The 16,405-nt window shown below is 37.8% G+C and overlaps 1 protein-coding gene across 1 annotated transcript; it reads left to right on the top strand.

Moving 5' to 3' along the window:
• The first annotated feature begins 4,501 nt into the window (after positions 1-4,501).
• Positions 4,502-5,668, top strand: LOC105161086 (Integral membrane Yip1 family protein). Its single transcript, XM_011078661.3, has one exon. The coding sequence runs from the start codon at positions 4,653-4,655 to the stop codon at positions 5,412-5,414; it is 762 nt and encodes a 253-aa protein (XP_011076963.3). The 5' UTR covers positions 4,502-4,652; the 3' UTR covers positions 5,415-5,668.
• Positions 5,669-16,405: the final 10,737 nt, after the last annotated feature.

The following is a 16,405-nucleotide window of genomic DNA, read 5'->3' as shown; positions in this document are numbered from 1 at the left end:
GATCCATGTCTTACATTTTAAATTCTGTAATAATAATAATAATAATAATAATAAAACTCACTAATTATACAAAACGTACAAGTTTAGCCGATATATACAAAAGACAGCAAACTGTAAGAAAACTGCAAAGAAACTGACCGAAATTGCCTTAATCTTCTTGAACAGCCTACAGATCCATACTGTCATGTGGCAGGCAGTTGTCTTGAGTTAAACAACACCAACTGTCTACACATACTTGTTTCAATCGTCTCTTGCCTCAATCTGCAGCCAATCACCAAATTGATCTTGACACTAGTCTACCAAAACCTCCCGACAGTATGCTCGTCCAGTTAGACCATCCTAAGCTCACAATATAATTCCTTGCCTAAAAATTTCCGCACATTTAGGATTGCTCGAGCGCACTATCTAATATTTTGCAGGCAAATCCCACACATCTGAGTATTGCTAGTGCACACATAACCCACCAATATGTGTGCATCATGCATAACTCTACATGCCAACACCCACTGTTGAGTCTAATTAGAAAAGTCTACAGCGCTAGACCTAACAACATCGCAAAGGGCTAACAAATGATTATTACAGAGAAACTCCATGCCAGGTAATATAATGTCATAATTTTTTGACAGTGATGTCGCCCAAAAAATGAGATTGATTGTATTGTATTATCAGGATATGATTCAACAACGTTGTCACTGGAGTTCTTACAAGAATTTTTCTCCCTCGAAATGAAAGAATATGGAGGATATTTATACTACTATAAAGTTACATTATTTTAGGGTAGGTAAAGGTGAAATACCATTTCGTCCCTCACCTACACCTATCACACGACTACGATTTGTTTACTGGGCGTACTTCAGTAATCTACCGCATTTCATTGGTTTGATAAGTTTGACCACAAACTTTCCTTTAAGGGAGATATTCTTCTTTCCTTGTCGGGACGATCTTTCCCTTCATCAATACAATTTGCTTCTCTTCCACCAGACAGACTTAATCTGTTTTATCCCATTGCACTGAGGGTTTTATAAATTATACCACATTTCCTTCCTACGGCTAAATAAAGGGTTAATTGTATTTCACCCCTTGCAAAAGTATTAATAGCAAAAAAAAACCCCAATTGAACGAAAAAAACGCGATTCTTGAATTTCTGAAAAGAAAAGTCACTACCTCCCGCATCAGAAGTCGTATTGTCTTTCTTTAACTTACGCAAAACAAAATGGTATTTTATTCAATTAATATTTCAAGTAAATTAAAAGTAACAATATCAGAAAAAAATCATAATAATTTTGTAAAAAAATATGAAGTACTGAATCAATATTGATGTGCCAATGAAAACGGACTTAACATTAAGTCCTCTATGAGCTTTTTGTAAATACGATTTATTACACCATTTGTTATATTTAAATATAAAAAACATTATATAAAAAATTCTAAGTTGAATAATACTTCAAAGAAAATAAATAAAAAGATAAGTACATTTACATTCATGAAATCAAACAAGCCAACTATCATCAGAACCGACATATATCCGTGTGAAATTCAAAAAGAAAATTGCAGTTTTGATCCCACACACGATAGATCTCACAACTTATGGACTTAACATATTTAATTCTATAGGACAAGAATTTGTAGTATTTTTGGTCCAATTGAATTAAAAATCGTAGCACGTCTGATCTCATTGGATAAACAGTTGTAGCAGTTTTTGTCCCAAATGCTATAATTATTTAATTTTATGGGACTAAAAGTGCTAAATCCGTAAACAAAAGTGCAATTTTTTCAAGATTGAAACTTGAAACATTTAAGTGGTGAAGCTTTAATTTAAGCCGAATCATCTAAAGAATATGTCACAATATCTATTTTTCTCATCGTAAATTCTGCAAATAGAGGTTGATTATAGGGAGAGCAGCCTTTAAATAAGCACCAACACCCAACATTTTGGGCGAAATGCTAGAATTCGTTTACTATCCAAAATAAGGATTGATATGTTATTTTTTAAAATTTAGGGGACTAAAGTGAAGAAACAAAATTCCAGTCAGATTTTTATGAAATATGGTCATAAGGACTAATTTGAAACAAATCTAAAGTTTGGGGATGCTAATGTAAGAAAATAAAGGTGAGAGACTAAAGTGATTTTAAATATAAATTTAAGGGACTAATTATATTATTTATCCTAAAAACATCATTGGAAAATAAATAAAAATCATTACAAAAGTGATATTAATGGTAAAAATCAGATATTAATCGACTTATTTGTAGTTACCAAAATATTAAAATGATATTAATAACAAAACTCAAGTGTAGAATAAATTTGTATCCGTACTCAACTTTCATGTTCTATTTTTTTTTTCTCTAATTCTTCTTTTTATCTTTTATGAAAACTATTTCAATTTTTTTTACTTTTCTCTCTTCTCAATTTTTATATTATATTTCTATATAATAATTTTTTATAACTTAAATATTTTTTTATGTATTCTATCACATCCCTAAGGGTAGGACTCTCACTTTAGGTCAGCAAAATTCTGACTTGATTGTCAGTTTATTACCTGTACTTGGAGGAATGTAAGTAAAAGTTTAGTGAAGTCATGAGTGAGTGCACACGTGGAAGAAAATAGTCATAATTGAAAACTCGATTAAAATAGTGAAACATATGGTATTGATCAGCAACAATATGATCGAGCCTATGAAAATCAAATCAGGCAAGGACCGAATCTCACGATCACCATCTTGTGTCTCCCAAAAAATCGTTTATTATCTTATCTTTCATGCAGGGAACAGCCCTACGACCGCATAGAATTGGCCATGCCTAGGTACATGGCGGCGCCAATCACGCACAGACAACCTCTAGCTTGCTCATGAAAGGACACCTAAGTGGGAAATAAACAAAGAACCCTCAACTGGTAGCCCAAATACTATCCCAGCGTGCCCTGCGAACCGTCCAGCCCCGGTCCCTTTGATCGCTTAACAAGAACCGCATGATCAAATGCATAAAGCCAGTCGATCAATCATATAAAAAATAGACAATTTAAAAACCACACACATATTCAATTACGACGAATTGAGCAATATCTTATAAATGGAACCTTTTCAATACTTATATGGACTCTAGAGATGGCTTCAAACGGAAGTTCATAAAGAATACTGGAGTACCACATAATAAAAATAATAATCACGTAGTAACACTTATCTCCACAGAGTTTCAAAGGCCCATTCAAGTTGGAAAGATAACCAAATATTATATTCATTTTCGATTATCAATGGACAATTTCAAAAAATATTTTACTCAAGTCCGTCGTGACGAAGACCACTTTTGATACTTACATATACTCATGCACGGTATACATATATTCCTCTAGTTTTGTAAATACTACTATAATTTTATATTGTAGTCACCAGTAATCCAGATGATTACTGTGGTGCACACCTGGACTTATCTCGAAGAAATTGGGTCAATAGTTCCTCTACAAGTACCCTCCCATTATTCCAATATATTTAAAACTATGACTGCGATAGTCATATATACCTTAATATAGTTACACACTAATTATATCTATATCCATGTACTAAATATATCATATTTCTTGTATATTTTGATTAGTTAACTAAATATAATTGGTAAAACTAGTTGAAAAAATGAGGATGATTACCAACAAATAAGTAGAATATTTAGTATTCTACACTCTATTTGTAATTTTAGAATATTAATTCAATTTAAATTAGTCAAAGTGAATTAATTGATAATTAGTTGGTATACAAATTCCACTTTCAACTAGTGGAGAATATTATCTAACTTGTTATGTTAAACAATATCAGGAATAAGTACTCTTATATTTAATTAATAAATGTTTATTAAAATAAGTAATTGACAAATATTATTTTGTAACGAAGGAAATATAATTAATAAAAAGTAATTAAAATGATATTAGATCAATTAACTAATTTACTAATAAACAAATTAAATGACTATAATTGATCTATCAAACTTTAAATATTTTGAATTATAACCTATAATTTATTTAGATCGATTGGTCCTTCCATTTTCATATAATTTCATTTCCTACCATGGGTGATAATAAATTAAATATTAATATAATAATACAGGATGTTACATATTTATTTAAAATATTTTTAAAGATAAATTACAATGAGCTCCTTTGAAATTTGTTATAATTATAAATACGCTGTTGAAATTATAAATATTCTAACAAATACATCGTTGCGATATTTTATTGTAGAGGGTTTTATAATTTCAAAGAGATACTTCTAATTTTTAAAATATCGATTAATATTTATAATTATGACAAATTTCACGGAGTCAAATCGTAATTTTTTTTATTTTTAATAATATTTTTTTTAAAATTTGTTTTTAATTAATTGTGCAAGCAGCAGTACTAAGAAAAGTCAAAGTGGAGTTCGTCCCCCCAATACCTTAGTCCGGAAGACAATAAGCTACTTTTTCTTTGGGAAGCGTTACCTCACTCAGACTCTCATAGCGTCCTCTGTTTAGTGATCCAATTTCCGAAAAGGCCCTCAGTTTTCTCTATTATTTACATCTCTATCCACCGTCTCCTGAAATCGTTTCTTTTACTCTCACATAGAAAAATATAGAGATCCAGAAATTAAACAAAAATAAGCCCTAATTAGATCTCTTCCGATCCATGGCGAAGCAATTCAACGTACCGCCGGTGGTTTTCCCCTCCGGCGCGAACCCTGCCGCCCCCTCCTCTGGGCCCCAGCAACGCCGTCTCCCCACCGCCCCCTTCCAACCCCCCAAATCCTCAAACCCCGGCCTCCCGTTCCTCTCGTTCGACGTCAACTCGGCCGCTGCATCCACCTCCTTCTCCGCTGCTCCTCAGTTCCCATCCACAGTCGGTGGTGGAGGAGGAGCCACTGGGTTCGAGGATGAGCCACCGCTCCTTGAAGAACTTGGCATCAATACCAAGCAAATCTACCAAAAGACCCTCTCAATTCTCAACCCTTTCAGAATCAACCACCACCTTCACGAAGATGCCGATCTCTCAGGTCCGTTCCTCTTCCTCATGGCGTTTGGATTATTTCAGCTCCTAGCTGGAAAACTACATTTCGGGATTATCCTTGGTTGGGTGACGATGGCGTCGATGTTTCTCTACGTCGTTTTCAATATGCTTGCGGGTAAAAACGGGAATTTGGATATGTACAAGTGTCTCAGCCTGATTGGGTACTGTATGTTGCCCATTGTGATGTTGTCGGCTTTTTCTCTGTTCGTGCCGCAAGGTGGAATGGTGATCATGGTGATAACTGGGCTGTTTGTGATCTGGTCTACACGTGTCTGCACGGGATTGGTAGTGGAGCTGGCTAACTGTGGAGACGAGCATCGGGGATTAATCACGTATGCTTGCTTCTTGATTTACATGCTTTTTTCGCTGCTTGTGATTTTCTAGTGGGAAACATCTTGTACAAGATCGAATCGCATCGCATTTGATGATAGCTTTTTGAAGCTTAGCTTGGATGTTTTTCGTATGTGTTTTTCTTCTTTTCACATTGTAAGGGTTCTCAGTGGAATAGATATATAGTCGGAACTTTTTTAGGTGTTATGGCGGTTGATTATGAAATCAAAAGTTCAATTGATTTGTGATGGCTGGATGATGGTTTTGATATGGCAGATAATGGAATGGGACTCGGGTATTCTTATTTAGTTTGCTTCCCTATCGTGTTAAAAGTGTGTGGTTTTGCAGTTGTTCTTGAATGAGCAAAGGTAGCAATTTTGTAGTGTTGAGGAGCATACTTCCTTTTCAAAAGGTCTTTGTCTTCTTTGAGGATGCTTGTGTTTTCACTTGTATATCATCTGGGGTGATATTTGTTGTGCAATCTCTTTGTTTGAAATGTTAAGAACAATGTGTTATGTTCCCTATCTTTCTAGGCAAATTTTATGAAGCAGGGCTGTGATAATCTAGAGAACTACATGAGCTATTGTGTCACTAAGGGAAAAGGAGTTTTTGTTCACTATCATATATGTTTCATGCAGCCATAAGACAAGTAGTATTTGCATGAAAATTATTGTACCCAGTGGCGTTGATTATAAGTGTACGTTCCAGTGAAGGTTGGAAGGACTTCTATTGATTGGGACTAAAACATATGCATAACATTCTTACCTGGAGTGATTTATATTTGCCATTCTCATTTATTGGTGAATGTTCCTTCTCCCCTGAAAATATATTGCTACACGATGAACCAAGAAGTGATGGAGAAAATGTAGATTGCTTCATTTGCTATGATTGGTTAAATCTTGCCATCTGATCATTTGTTGAATCATGCCATCAGATCATTCTTAAGGGACGATGTTCAACTTTATGTTGCTTATTTGGTACTTGTTTTATAATGTATGCTTGTTGAGTGAATAGCTTGAATCCCTTTTCAATTGTTCTTTTTCATGCTGTTGGTCTTATTGTTTAATTGAAATTGTGTGGAGTAGTAGTATGTCGAAATGCACTTATTGTAGAATAGGATGATATTTTAACTAGGGAAGTATGGCAGTCATTCTGTTATGGCATGATGAGATCATCCTTCCTCAAATGGCATTCCATAGCAGTAAAAGATATTACCCCAAGTAGATCATCATGGATCCTTATGGATTCCTCTCATTCATTCTTTATGCTTTTGTTAGAAGTCATGAGCAGGTGGGCATCGTATTGCTTGGTTTCCTGGATTACAAGAACAAATGGGGAGATCTGTGTGTTGGTTTGTGATTCAGTCTTAACTTTTATGTTTTATTTACGGCCATTACCGAATTGCACAGTTAGGACACTTGATTCTTGGGTAGGATATGGAGGGTGGATCTGTTTAGTTTCTAACATAGTCTTATGATCATGTATCTTAATGCTAAAAAATGCACCCTTACCCTTGTTCTGGCGACGGGCATCATATTCGAGTTTGTATAGTTTTTCTTCAATGAGAACGATGTGACTAGCTATAAACAGGCACTTCGATCTATATCTATTTTGTATCTGCTTGTTTGGAACATGTTGCTCCTTGCCATTCATAATATGCCATAGATTATTTAGGTGACAAGCTAGGTTAATATGTTGAAGCTCTATGTTCTACAACTTCTTTACTTGCTAGTTTTTGGAAAAATTCTTGTCCACTTTTTTAGTTAAAACATATATAGTTGTATAACTGTTGTCATGCAGCTGGAGTAATTACAGCAGTTATTGGTCACTCTACTTGGTACACAATGGGCATACTTTAAAATTAGTGTTTGGCAATTTATTGTTAAAAATAGAGTAAACAAGAGTCACTCAGGAGTTTGGTATAATAGTAACTATCTTATATTTAGGAAATTAAAATAGCACCTGCATTTTAACGTACTTTTAACAATGAGCACATTGTTTTTAATTTTTTTTATTCATTTTTTATGATAAACTAACTAGAATGCCCTTTGAAATTATAAAATTTATATACTTTCTAGAATTTTCAAAAAAAATTTATGAACTAATATGTTGTATGAACTACGTATTCTGCTCGCCCTAAGATTTTTTTTAAAAATAATTTTCAAATGTTTTGAGAATAAAAGCAAAATATAAAAAAATTGTCTCACAAGAATGTTCATGTGGAAAAATGGAGGCAATTTAAAATTCTTTGCTCTTACACCCAGAAAGTATGGGCTGCATATAGGTTTAAATCTGTATTGATGGTTAAGTAATATAGAATAACACATTCTAAGAGTTTTCAATTTTTAACGGTGGAAGAGTATTGGGATATTTAAAATTTGAGTTGGTCTACAATATTATTTTACGTGTTGTTATTCAGCACGATTGAATTCAAATTATACTCATTTATAATGAGATGAACTGAGTATAAACTCGTGTAAAACAAAAGCTTGGAGTCAACAACATAGTAAAGAAAGCCAAACTCGTGTGTAGCAATCAACGTGACAAGGTGTAATTGCACAAGGCAAATATTGCATCTGCACAAAAATGTTGATTACAGGTTGAGATTGGTGCATTTTTCCTTTTCTTTTGCCTATTTATGACATAGTATTCTAATTAATAAAAATATTACATTTATTATTAAATAATAGTTAAGCATTTATTTATTATTAAAAATACATTATTTTATTAATATAATAAGGTTTAAAAAAAGAAAACTTGGAGTCGTTCTCCAAAAAACGACTTCAACTTGATTTTTGAATTTTTTTGAGCCGCCTTTTATAAAAAAAAAAAAAAAAAAAGAAGAGGAGAATAGAATTTTGGAAGTTGTTAGTAGTTTTGCAAGTTTTCTGTTCTTGCTATATTTATGAGATTTTATGTAAATATATATTGTTTAAATAATTAAGCCTTTAGAAACCTCTTCAACAAAGGATGGCATGATTTTCTTCCTGTTTTTTTAATAATTAGCAAATAGTGTTAATTGATTATATATTTTATTATTATTTACAATTTATTTTAAAATGGGAAAGATTATTTATTATATACAGACAGAAACAACGTGCCATAACAACTAATAATATATATATATATACAAGTATACAAATTAAATATGTACAAGCACAACTCAAGTCAGTTAGAGAAAGAGTGTACACAGTCTGTGGTTGTATGATTTCACGTGCACACTTGATCTAACACATAATTTACGGTGTGCTGGGCTATACATACTAAAAATAAACATTAATATATAGCAGTTACAATAGATAAGGTAGTGCTTTTGTTAGTCCATATTGCATGTCCTATTCACCAACTATGGAGGTATCTTACATACTTCGGATACTTAGAGAAATAATGTTAGGTGAATAGCCTTTTGGCGAGATCTTTTTTTGGGTGAAATGTAAGTTTTCATTCATCCAGTAATATTTACAGAGTACTCCGAGCATACCCGGAGAGATACAAAAGGACCCTCACTAAAGTTTAAAGAGCAATTAAGCCGTGTGGGAAAAGTGTCAAGAGGAACCTATACACTGTTATCTTCACAGAGATAATAAGCCCCTAGGGATTGGGTTTAGCGCCTTCAAAGATGACTTCATTGCGATGTCTCCAAAGGGTGTGACCCATGCATGCCAAAGCTAGATGTCGCGCTTTGTTATGAATGGAGGAGCAGATTTTCTCCTTCTTTACCCATTTCACTGAGCTGAGCAGGGTGGACATATGTCGGTTAATCACAAGCCATTGGCGGATATGGGACCAAACATAGTTGCTGAACGGACATTCAAAGAAAAGGTGTTTAGCCGATTCCTTGATGTTGATGCAAAGTGAGCACAGATCTTCCTCATGGAGGAATCCAAGTTTGTCCCTTGTAGCTAATCTGCCGCACAAGCCAAGCAACAAAATAAACGAGTATTTCGGTGGGATGAAAGCCTTCCATATAAATGATTTCCAAGGCTGTCTTCTAAGTTTCGGTATGAAGTACTCATATGCTTTCGACGTTTGGAGACCCTTAGTGGTAGCCCATCCCATCATATGTTCAATTGCTGTCGCCGGGTGACCCAAAAGCAGTGACTACCCTATTCCGGATATCAGCAAGTCGTTGAACGAGTGGAGAATCCCCCTTCTTTGGTTGCCAGTCCCAAATCGAGGTACCTCTAAGGTAGACACCGTTGACCCACTGCACCCACAACGTGTCTGCCTTGCGGTGGATGTTCCATAGGATGTGTGCAAGGAGCGCAACATTCCAAGATTGAATGTGCCTAATACCGAGACCGCCTTCCTCCTTGGGATGGCATATTTCCTTCTAAGCAACTGGTGCCCTCCTTGAGTTCCATAGAAAATTCCTACAAAGTCGATGAATTTTCTCGATGACCGCTGCTGGAAGAGGGAAAACTTAGAGCCAAAAGCACTCCACGCCCTGAATAACCGAACTGATAAGTTCCAGTCGGCCTTCATAAGATAAGGTTTTGGATTTTCACTTCGAAATGCAGTTGGCAATTTGATCTACAAGCGGTGAGTAGTTGTTGACTGAAAGCCTTTGTGCCGCTAGTGGAATGCTAAGGTATCAGATTGGCATCTCGCCTCTCGCAAACTCTGTCCTAGCGAGAATCTCGTCAAGCTCCTCATTCCGGACGCCCGCTGTAAAAATGCATGATTTGGAGGTATTGACGGAAAGGCCGAATGCGTCCCTAAACTCTTGCAGGCATTCCATCAAGACGTGGATAGATGGAAGGTCTTCTTCAGAGAAAAGAATCAGGTCGTCGGCAAATAGGAGGTGCGTGATTTTCAAGTTTTCACATTTTGGGTGATAGTTGAAGTCTGAGCTGAAAGTCTTCCTCTTGACCAATCTGGAGAAGTATTCCATGCTAAGAAGGAAGAGGGCCGACGACATCGGGTCTCCTTGCCTTAGGCCTTTCTTCCCCTGAAAAAACCCGTGGAGGGAACCATTCAAAACCACTGAAAACGATGAAGTGCCGACACATTCCATAATCCAAGATTTAAACTATTGGGGGAAAACCATACCCGTGGAGTACTCGAGAGAGAAATGTCCACGAGACCGAATCAAATGCCTTGCGAAGGTCGATGTTGATAGTACATCGAGGTGAAATCCGCTTCTTCGAGTTCGGCCGTACCATTTCTTGGGCCAGAAAAATATTGTCTGTGATATTACGACCGCCAACAAACGCAGCTTGGTAGCGGTCTATTAAGTGCTCCAACGCGGGGGCGAGTCGGTCCGAGATAATTTTTGTGATGGCCTTGTAGATGATGTTGCAACACGAAATCAATCGGTAGTCGGCAACAGAGGTGGAATGCTCTGATTTGGGCACGAGAGCAATGATGGTGTGGTTGAGTTGCCGTAGTATCCGTGCACTCCTAAAGAAATTCAAAACCGCCCTGCATAGTTGATCACCCACCACGTTCCATGCTTTTTTGAAAAAGCATGAGGAATATCCATTGGGGCCGGGTGCCTTGTTGTCGTTAATATTGAAGATGGCTTCCTTGACCTCCAGTGCTATGACTTCCCTACAAAGTTATTCAGTAAGCTCGGAGGAGAGTTTGGGGCCCCAATCGAACACACCGTCATCGATTGGGATGTTGTGAGCCTCGGTGCCCAAGAGTGATGTGTAGTAATCAGCGAACTCTTGGGCAATCTCATCGGCAACAGTGATAATAGTCCCGTCAGCTCTAGTGACTGTCGTGATGGAATTTCTAGCAGCGTTCCGTTTCACCATATCATGGAAAAATTTGGTGTTTCGGTCCCCCTCTTTGAGGTAATGGATTTTGGCTTTCTGGTAGAAGAAGTGTCGTTCGGCCTCGGCAAGGAAAATGGCCTTCCTCCTAAGATTTCCCAAAGACTCCCGAAGCGGTACATCTCCCGGATTGCTTTCAAGTTGGTTCTGAGCATCTTGCAGTGCAAGGTCAGCCTCTTTGGCCCTGGTGGAGATGTGGCTGTAGTTTTGTGTGTTGAAAGCTTTCAGTGCACCTTTGAGTGATTTTAGTCTCTTGCAAAGGCTGAATTATGGCGTCCCCTCCACATTCAAGTTCCATCGTTGTTCAACAGTAGTCAAGAAGTCCGGATGGTCTGCCCACATATTGAAAAAGCGGAATAATTTTGGCTTAGTGGGTGTATGATCGAAGATAGTGACAATACCCGGGGAGTGGTCTGATAGGTATTTCGGTGGGTTGAAGTGGGCGCCGCAATGTAAACCGACCTTGAGCCATTCGTTGTTGGAAAGGACTCAGTCAAGTTTGTACCATACAGGGTTGCTTTCGTTGTTGGAATACCATGTGTAATAGCAACCCATTGTGGGAACGTCAAGCAGTCCAAATGCTGCACAACTGTCCACAAAGTCCTTGAGTTCATACCAAGTTGGGGCCACTCCAAGCTGCTTCTCCTCGGGAGATTTCACACAGTTGAAATCGCCCACAATGAGCCATGGCATGCTTATCGACTGTCCCAATTCTGTAAGCTTTTCCCACATACTCCTTCTATTGACAACAGAATATAGGCCATAAGTAAACGAGATATAGAATGAGAGTTGAGAAGACTTATTCGTGGCATAACAGTGGATCACTTGCGGTGAGATATCCTCCGGTTGAAGGTTGATAACTATCGGGTTCCAAACCACAAGGATGCGTCCACCGGCAATAGTGTCAAAGTTGTTGGCTTGGCAGCATCCCGGAAATGATCGGCTAAGAAATGTCGGAATCTTTGATGCTGCAAGCTTTGTCTCCAAAATGCCCAAGAGGCAAAGCTGGTTATGCTTGATGAGGTGGGCTACCCCATTGTGTTTGAGAGGCCGGTTGAAGCCCCTCACATTCCAAAAAATCAATTTTCATGGGGATCGAGGGGGAGACTCCCTCCTGCTTGCTTCGTTGGTTTACTGAACGTCATTGCAGTCTTATTAGTCTTGATCCCGGCCATTGCGTGTTGAGTGATCTTCGGGGAAGTAGTTGATGAGCTATCTGAGTCTGTCGGTAAGGGAACCTCCCTATCTTGAAGTTTGAGCGAATGCGGTACTTTCGTGCTCACTCGTCCCTTATCCACCTTGCTAGCTGTTGGTGATGTTGGTTGGTGTCCCTCCACTGCTGGTTTGGTTGTTGTATCTATAGCTTTGCCCTTGTTCCTCCTTTGGACGAGAGTCCACTCAGTGGTCTGTGTTTTCTTTGCTTCTGCCTGCTTGGTAGGTGCAGTAGCCGGGGCAGGTGCAGCAGCCACGGCCGGTAGATATGCGCCTTGGCATGTCTCCTGCAGGTGGCCGAATCTGTGGCAGTCAGTGCGAAACTTGGAGGGTGAACTCGTATACGATCGGTCTTTTCTAGGTTATGCCGTTTGGCATAACAAACTCCACTTGGTCGACGAGCCTTTTGGAAACATCAACCTCTACCAGCATTCTGGAATACGATACCCTTTCCATTTTCATCGTAAGGGAATCCATGGCAATGGGAATGCCAATCCTAGAACCAATCTTCTCGAGCGCATTAGGGTGCCAACACTCAAGGGGGAGTGATGGGAGGGTGGCCCAAACCGGTGTTAGGCTGATATCGTCCTCTTTAAATTCGAAGCAATCCATCATGTGCTTAAGAAGTAGGGGATGTCCATAAACGAAGTAGGGTCCACCGGACAAAATCAGCTGTCTATCCTCCTCACGGGCAAAATGAAAGATTAACCAACTGCTCTCGTGCTGTTGGAAACTGGATCTCTAAGATTGGGACAATGCCCGGATCGCCTTTAGTCTTGGGAACTTGCCGGCAATGTAGCCGACGAGGCAGAAACCCAGTTTCGATCGGACATCAAGCAAATCATTAAGCCCCAAGGTGAGGGGACCATCATCAACTGCAAACATGGAGAGTTTGCTATCGTCAGTGAGCTTACGGTTGCTGCTGAATAATCCTGCAAATGAGACAGTTTTCTTGCCGGCATTTACAGCGGTAGTATCTATTGTCGGTTGTTTATCATCCGGCTGGAAAGCAGTTGCATTCGGGGCATCGTTCTTAGTGATAAAGGAGGGGGAATCCTCCATACCTGAGATAAAAACACTAAAACTCGAAGGATTAACCTTACCGGAATTGGTGTTGGCGTCGGCTTGCCGGTCGGCCGGCTGATGGTCAGTTGCAGTTGATTTGACGGCTTCAGCTCCTGCCGACGGCTGGTCGGAGTGCTGGCCAGCAGCAGCATCCGCTTCAGGTTTCCTTAGCTGCTTGGTTTTGGCCATAGCAGGCAGTGGATGTGAAACGGATGCACCATCGGAAGTGGTATTGGCATCAAGTTGTTGCTCGGCCGGCTGTCGGGCAGTTGCACCTGTTTTGACAGCTGCAGCTTTTGCCGACGGCTGGTCGTAGTGCAGGCCGACAGCAGCAACCATAGCAGGTTTCCTTAGCTTATTGGTTTTGGCCATAGCAGGCAGTGAGTGTGAAACGGCTGCAGAAACAACTGCAGAATAGTGGCAGCAGCAGGGCAGTTATGCAGCACTCAAAAATTCAAAATTCAAACCCTCCGGCCACCAGAAATTCAAAATTCAAACCCTCCAACCACCGGATAAAGGCCTGAGAAGTTGGTGGGAGGTGCGCAACGGTAGCAGAATATTGAAAATGCAGCAGCAGGGCAGCTATTGAAGCTGAAATTCAAAAATTCAAAATTCAAAATTCAAATTCTCTATCCACCTGAAATTCAGAGTTTAATCCTCCATCCACCGAGAATGATTGTGGCTGAAGAAAGTGGTGGAAGGTGCATAGCGGTAGCAACAAAAGGCTACAATTTGCAGGAAACTTGCGCCAGAGCAGCAAGCAAAGAACCTGCAGTAGAAACAGTTTCTCCGGCAAGACAGTAGGTCGTGGAGGTTTTACAGCTGGCAAGACGTCTTCAAAACTCAAAATCATTTGGTAGAAACGATGAGCAACGAAAGGAAATGCGATTAATCGGTCCAAAATTTGCAGAAATTTGAAGAAGATCCGTTAGAGAGCAAAACAAGGTTGAGGCACTCTAGAGAGAAAACTTTTTAGAGAGAGAAACACTCATGATCTCACACTACTGAGAGCTATTTCTTCCTTTTTGGCGAGATCTTAATTATATTGTTTGTGGAGGTCTTTTTAGATTTCCTTTAAGATGATTCCATGCAAATGAAGGTCTCTAATTGTTGTTCCAAAACATATTGAACAATTTTTATTGGTACCAACACTTAAATGAGTATGCTTTGAATCTCTAATACAAAACCTGCAAAATACACGATTGCTAGAACCACGTAGGGTGAATTCTCAACAATGACTCTCCGATACTTAAATTAGTCCATGGTTGAAGAAATGAAGGAGATAATAAGAAAAGGTAGGGAGCATAAACTAATACTTGTAATATGGAGGGCAATATATATAAGGGGTCCTAATTGTACGATTTGACGTGTATTGTAGATGTTAAAATGATCTAACGATTACCTGGATCGCACAAATTAGAGTCAAAACAGTGGAAAATGTGGTCTAAGCAAACTAAAGCTAGAACTCTATCAGAAGGATGGATGCCATTTTTACTAAGTAAACACAGATACCTTGGTACTTAGGCAATATTGCAGATATAAGGGTTACTATGGCTAGACTTTGAATACTGGCCGTCTAAGGGCTCTCTGGAATCTTTATACAGTTAGAATATTATGTTCTCATAAGTGAGTTTTTGAAAAGACCTTAGACATACCCCTAAGGAAGGTCACTCATAAAACCCTTCTTCAAATACCATATAAATAGGATCTCTATTGCTTTTGAAGGTCTTTAATGACTTATTATGAATCCCCACGTCACTATATAACGAATAAGTATACAAATTAAATACATATACCCATATTAAAACAACACATTTATACATTGTGTGCGTTACACATAAGCGTGTACAATGCACACTTTGCCTATACATAAGCGTGTAAATGCATATACTGACAACCTTACATATACATACGAACATGCCTGCAGATATGCGTATGCACATACAAAATGATACACACTAACAACCTATTTTTTCTAATACCTGAAATAGTAAAAAAAAACATTCTAAATGTTTGTCACTATCTTTACAAAACACAAAATCCGATATATTTAACTTATCTTTATTTCTTGTGCAAAAAAAAAAAGAACTTATCTTTATTTATCTTACATTGATAAAAAAATATAAAATTAAATATATTAAAAATAATTAAAAAAACAAACACAAGTTATTTATAATAAATGATTGATAGAACCCGATCAGATAAAATGTGAGATATAATAAATTAATAATTTTATCATATTCTCAATGTCGGATAAGTTATTGAATCTTAACCAGAATATGTACTAGACCTAATTTATCGGAATGGATTGCGGTCCAAAATATAGTACCGCAGCGGAGAGCGAATCACAAAAATTAGGACGAATTTTGAGGGTGGGTCTCAAGTCCATGAAGACATGCTCCGAAAGATCTAATGTAATATATATATACATATATATATATACATATATATATATTTTAAAATTTGTAGGTAATTTACTTAATTTCCTTATCCTTCTTAAGGACCCAACCCCAACCTCAACGCTTTGACAACTATACTTGAGAAGGGTCAGGAAATGAGTTGGTAGTAATGTGTAATTTTTCTTTTCTGTAATTGATGTGAGTTGTTACTAGTGTGTAATTTTATTTGTACTTGAGTTTGGACTTAAACATTTGAGTTAGGGGATGCAACAATTTATTTGTAATTGATATTTAAGAATCATTTATAAAAATATTTCTCTATCGGTATTTTTTATGCCCCACTTGACGGGTTTTTTAGCCGGGTAGGGCAGGCAGGGCATAAAAATTATGGAGGTAGGGCAAATCTAGGGTCCTATTGAAGTTGGCGCGATTGGTCCCAAGTTCACCCTATACCCGTCCTATTGCCACTCTTAATGATTTGAGGAAGTATTTGACGTGTAAGAAGCAATTTTTTTCTGACTACTATTCAATTTAACATTTATCTACTTTATCTTTTTGGGTTAATTATATTTAACAGAAAAAAATCATA

The sequence above is a fragment of the Sesamum indicum genome, linkage group LG4, assembly GCF_026168435.1.
Source record: "Sesamum indicum cultivar Baizhima isolate 11 linkage group LG4, ASM2616843v1, whole genome shotgun sequence".
Taxonomy (NCBI): domain Eukaryota; kingdom Viridiplantae; phylum Streptophyta; class Magnoliopsida; order Lamiales; family Pedaliaceae; genus Sesamum; species Sesamum indicum.
This window is presented reverse-complemented; position numbering and strand designations above follow the sequence as displayed.

Bases quoted from the DNA above. Each gene is read 5' to 3' on its own strand.
- LOC105161086 (XM_011078661.3), top strand. From the start codon at position 4,653: ATGGCGAAGCAATTCAACGTACCGCCGGTGGTTTTCCCCTCCGGCGCG.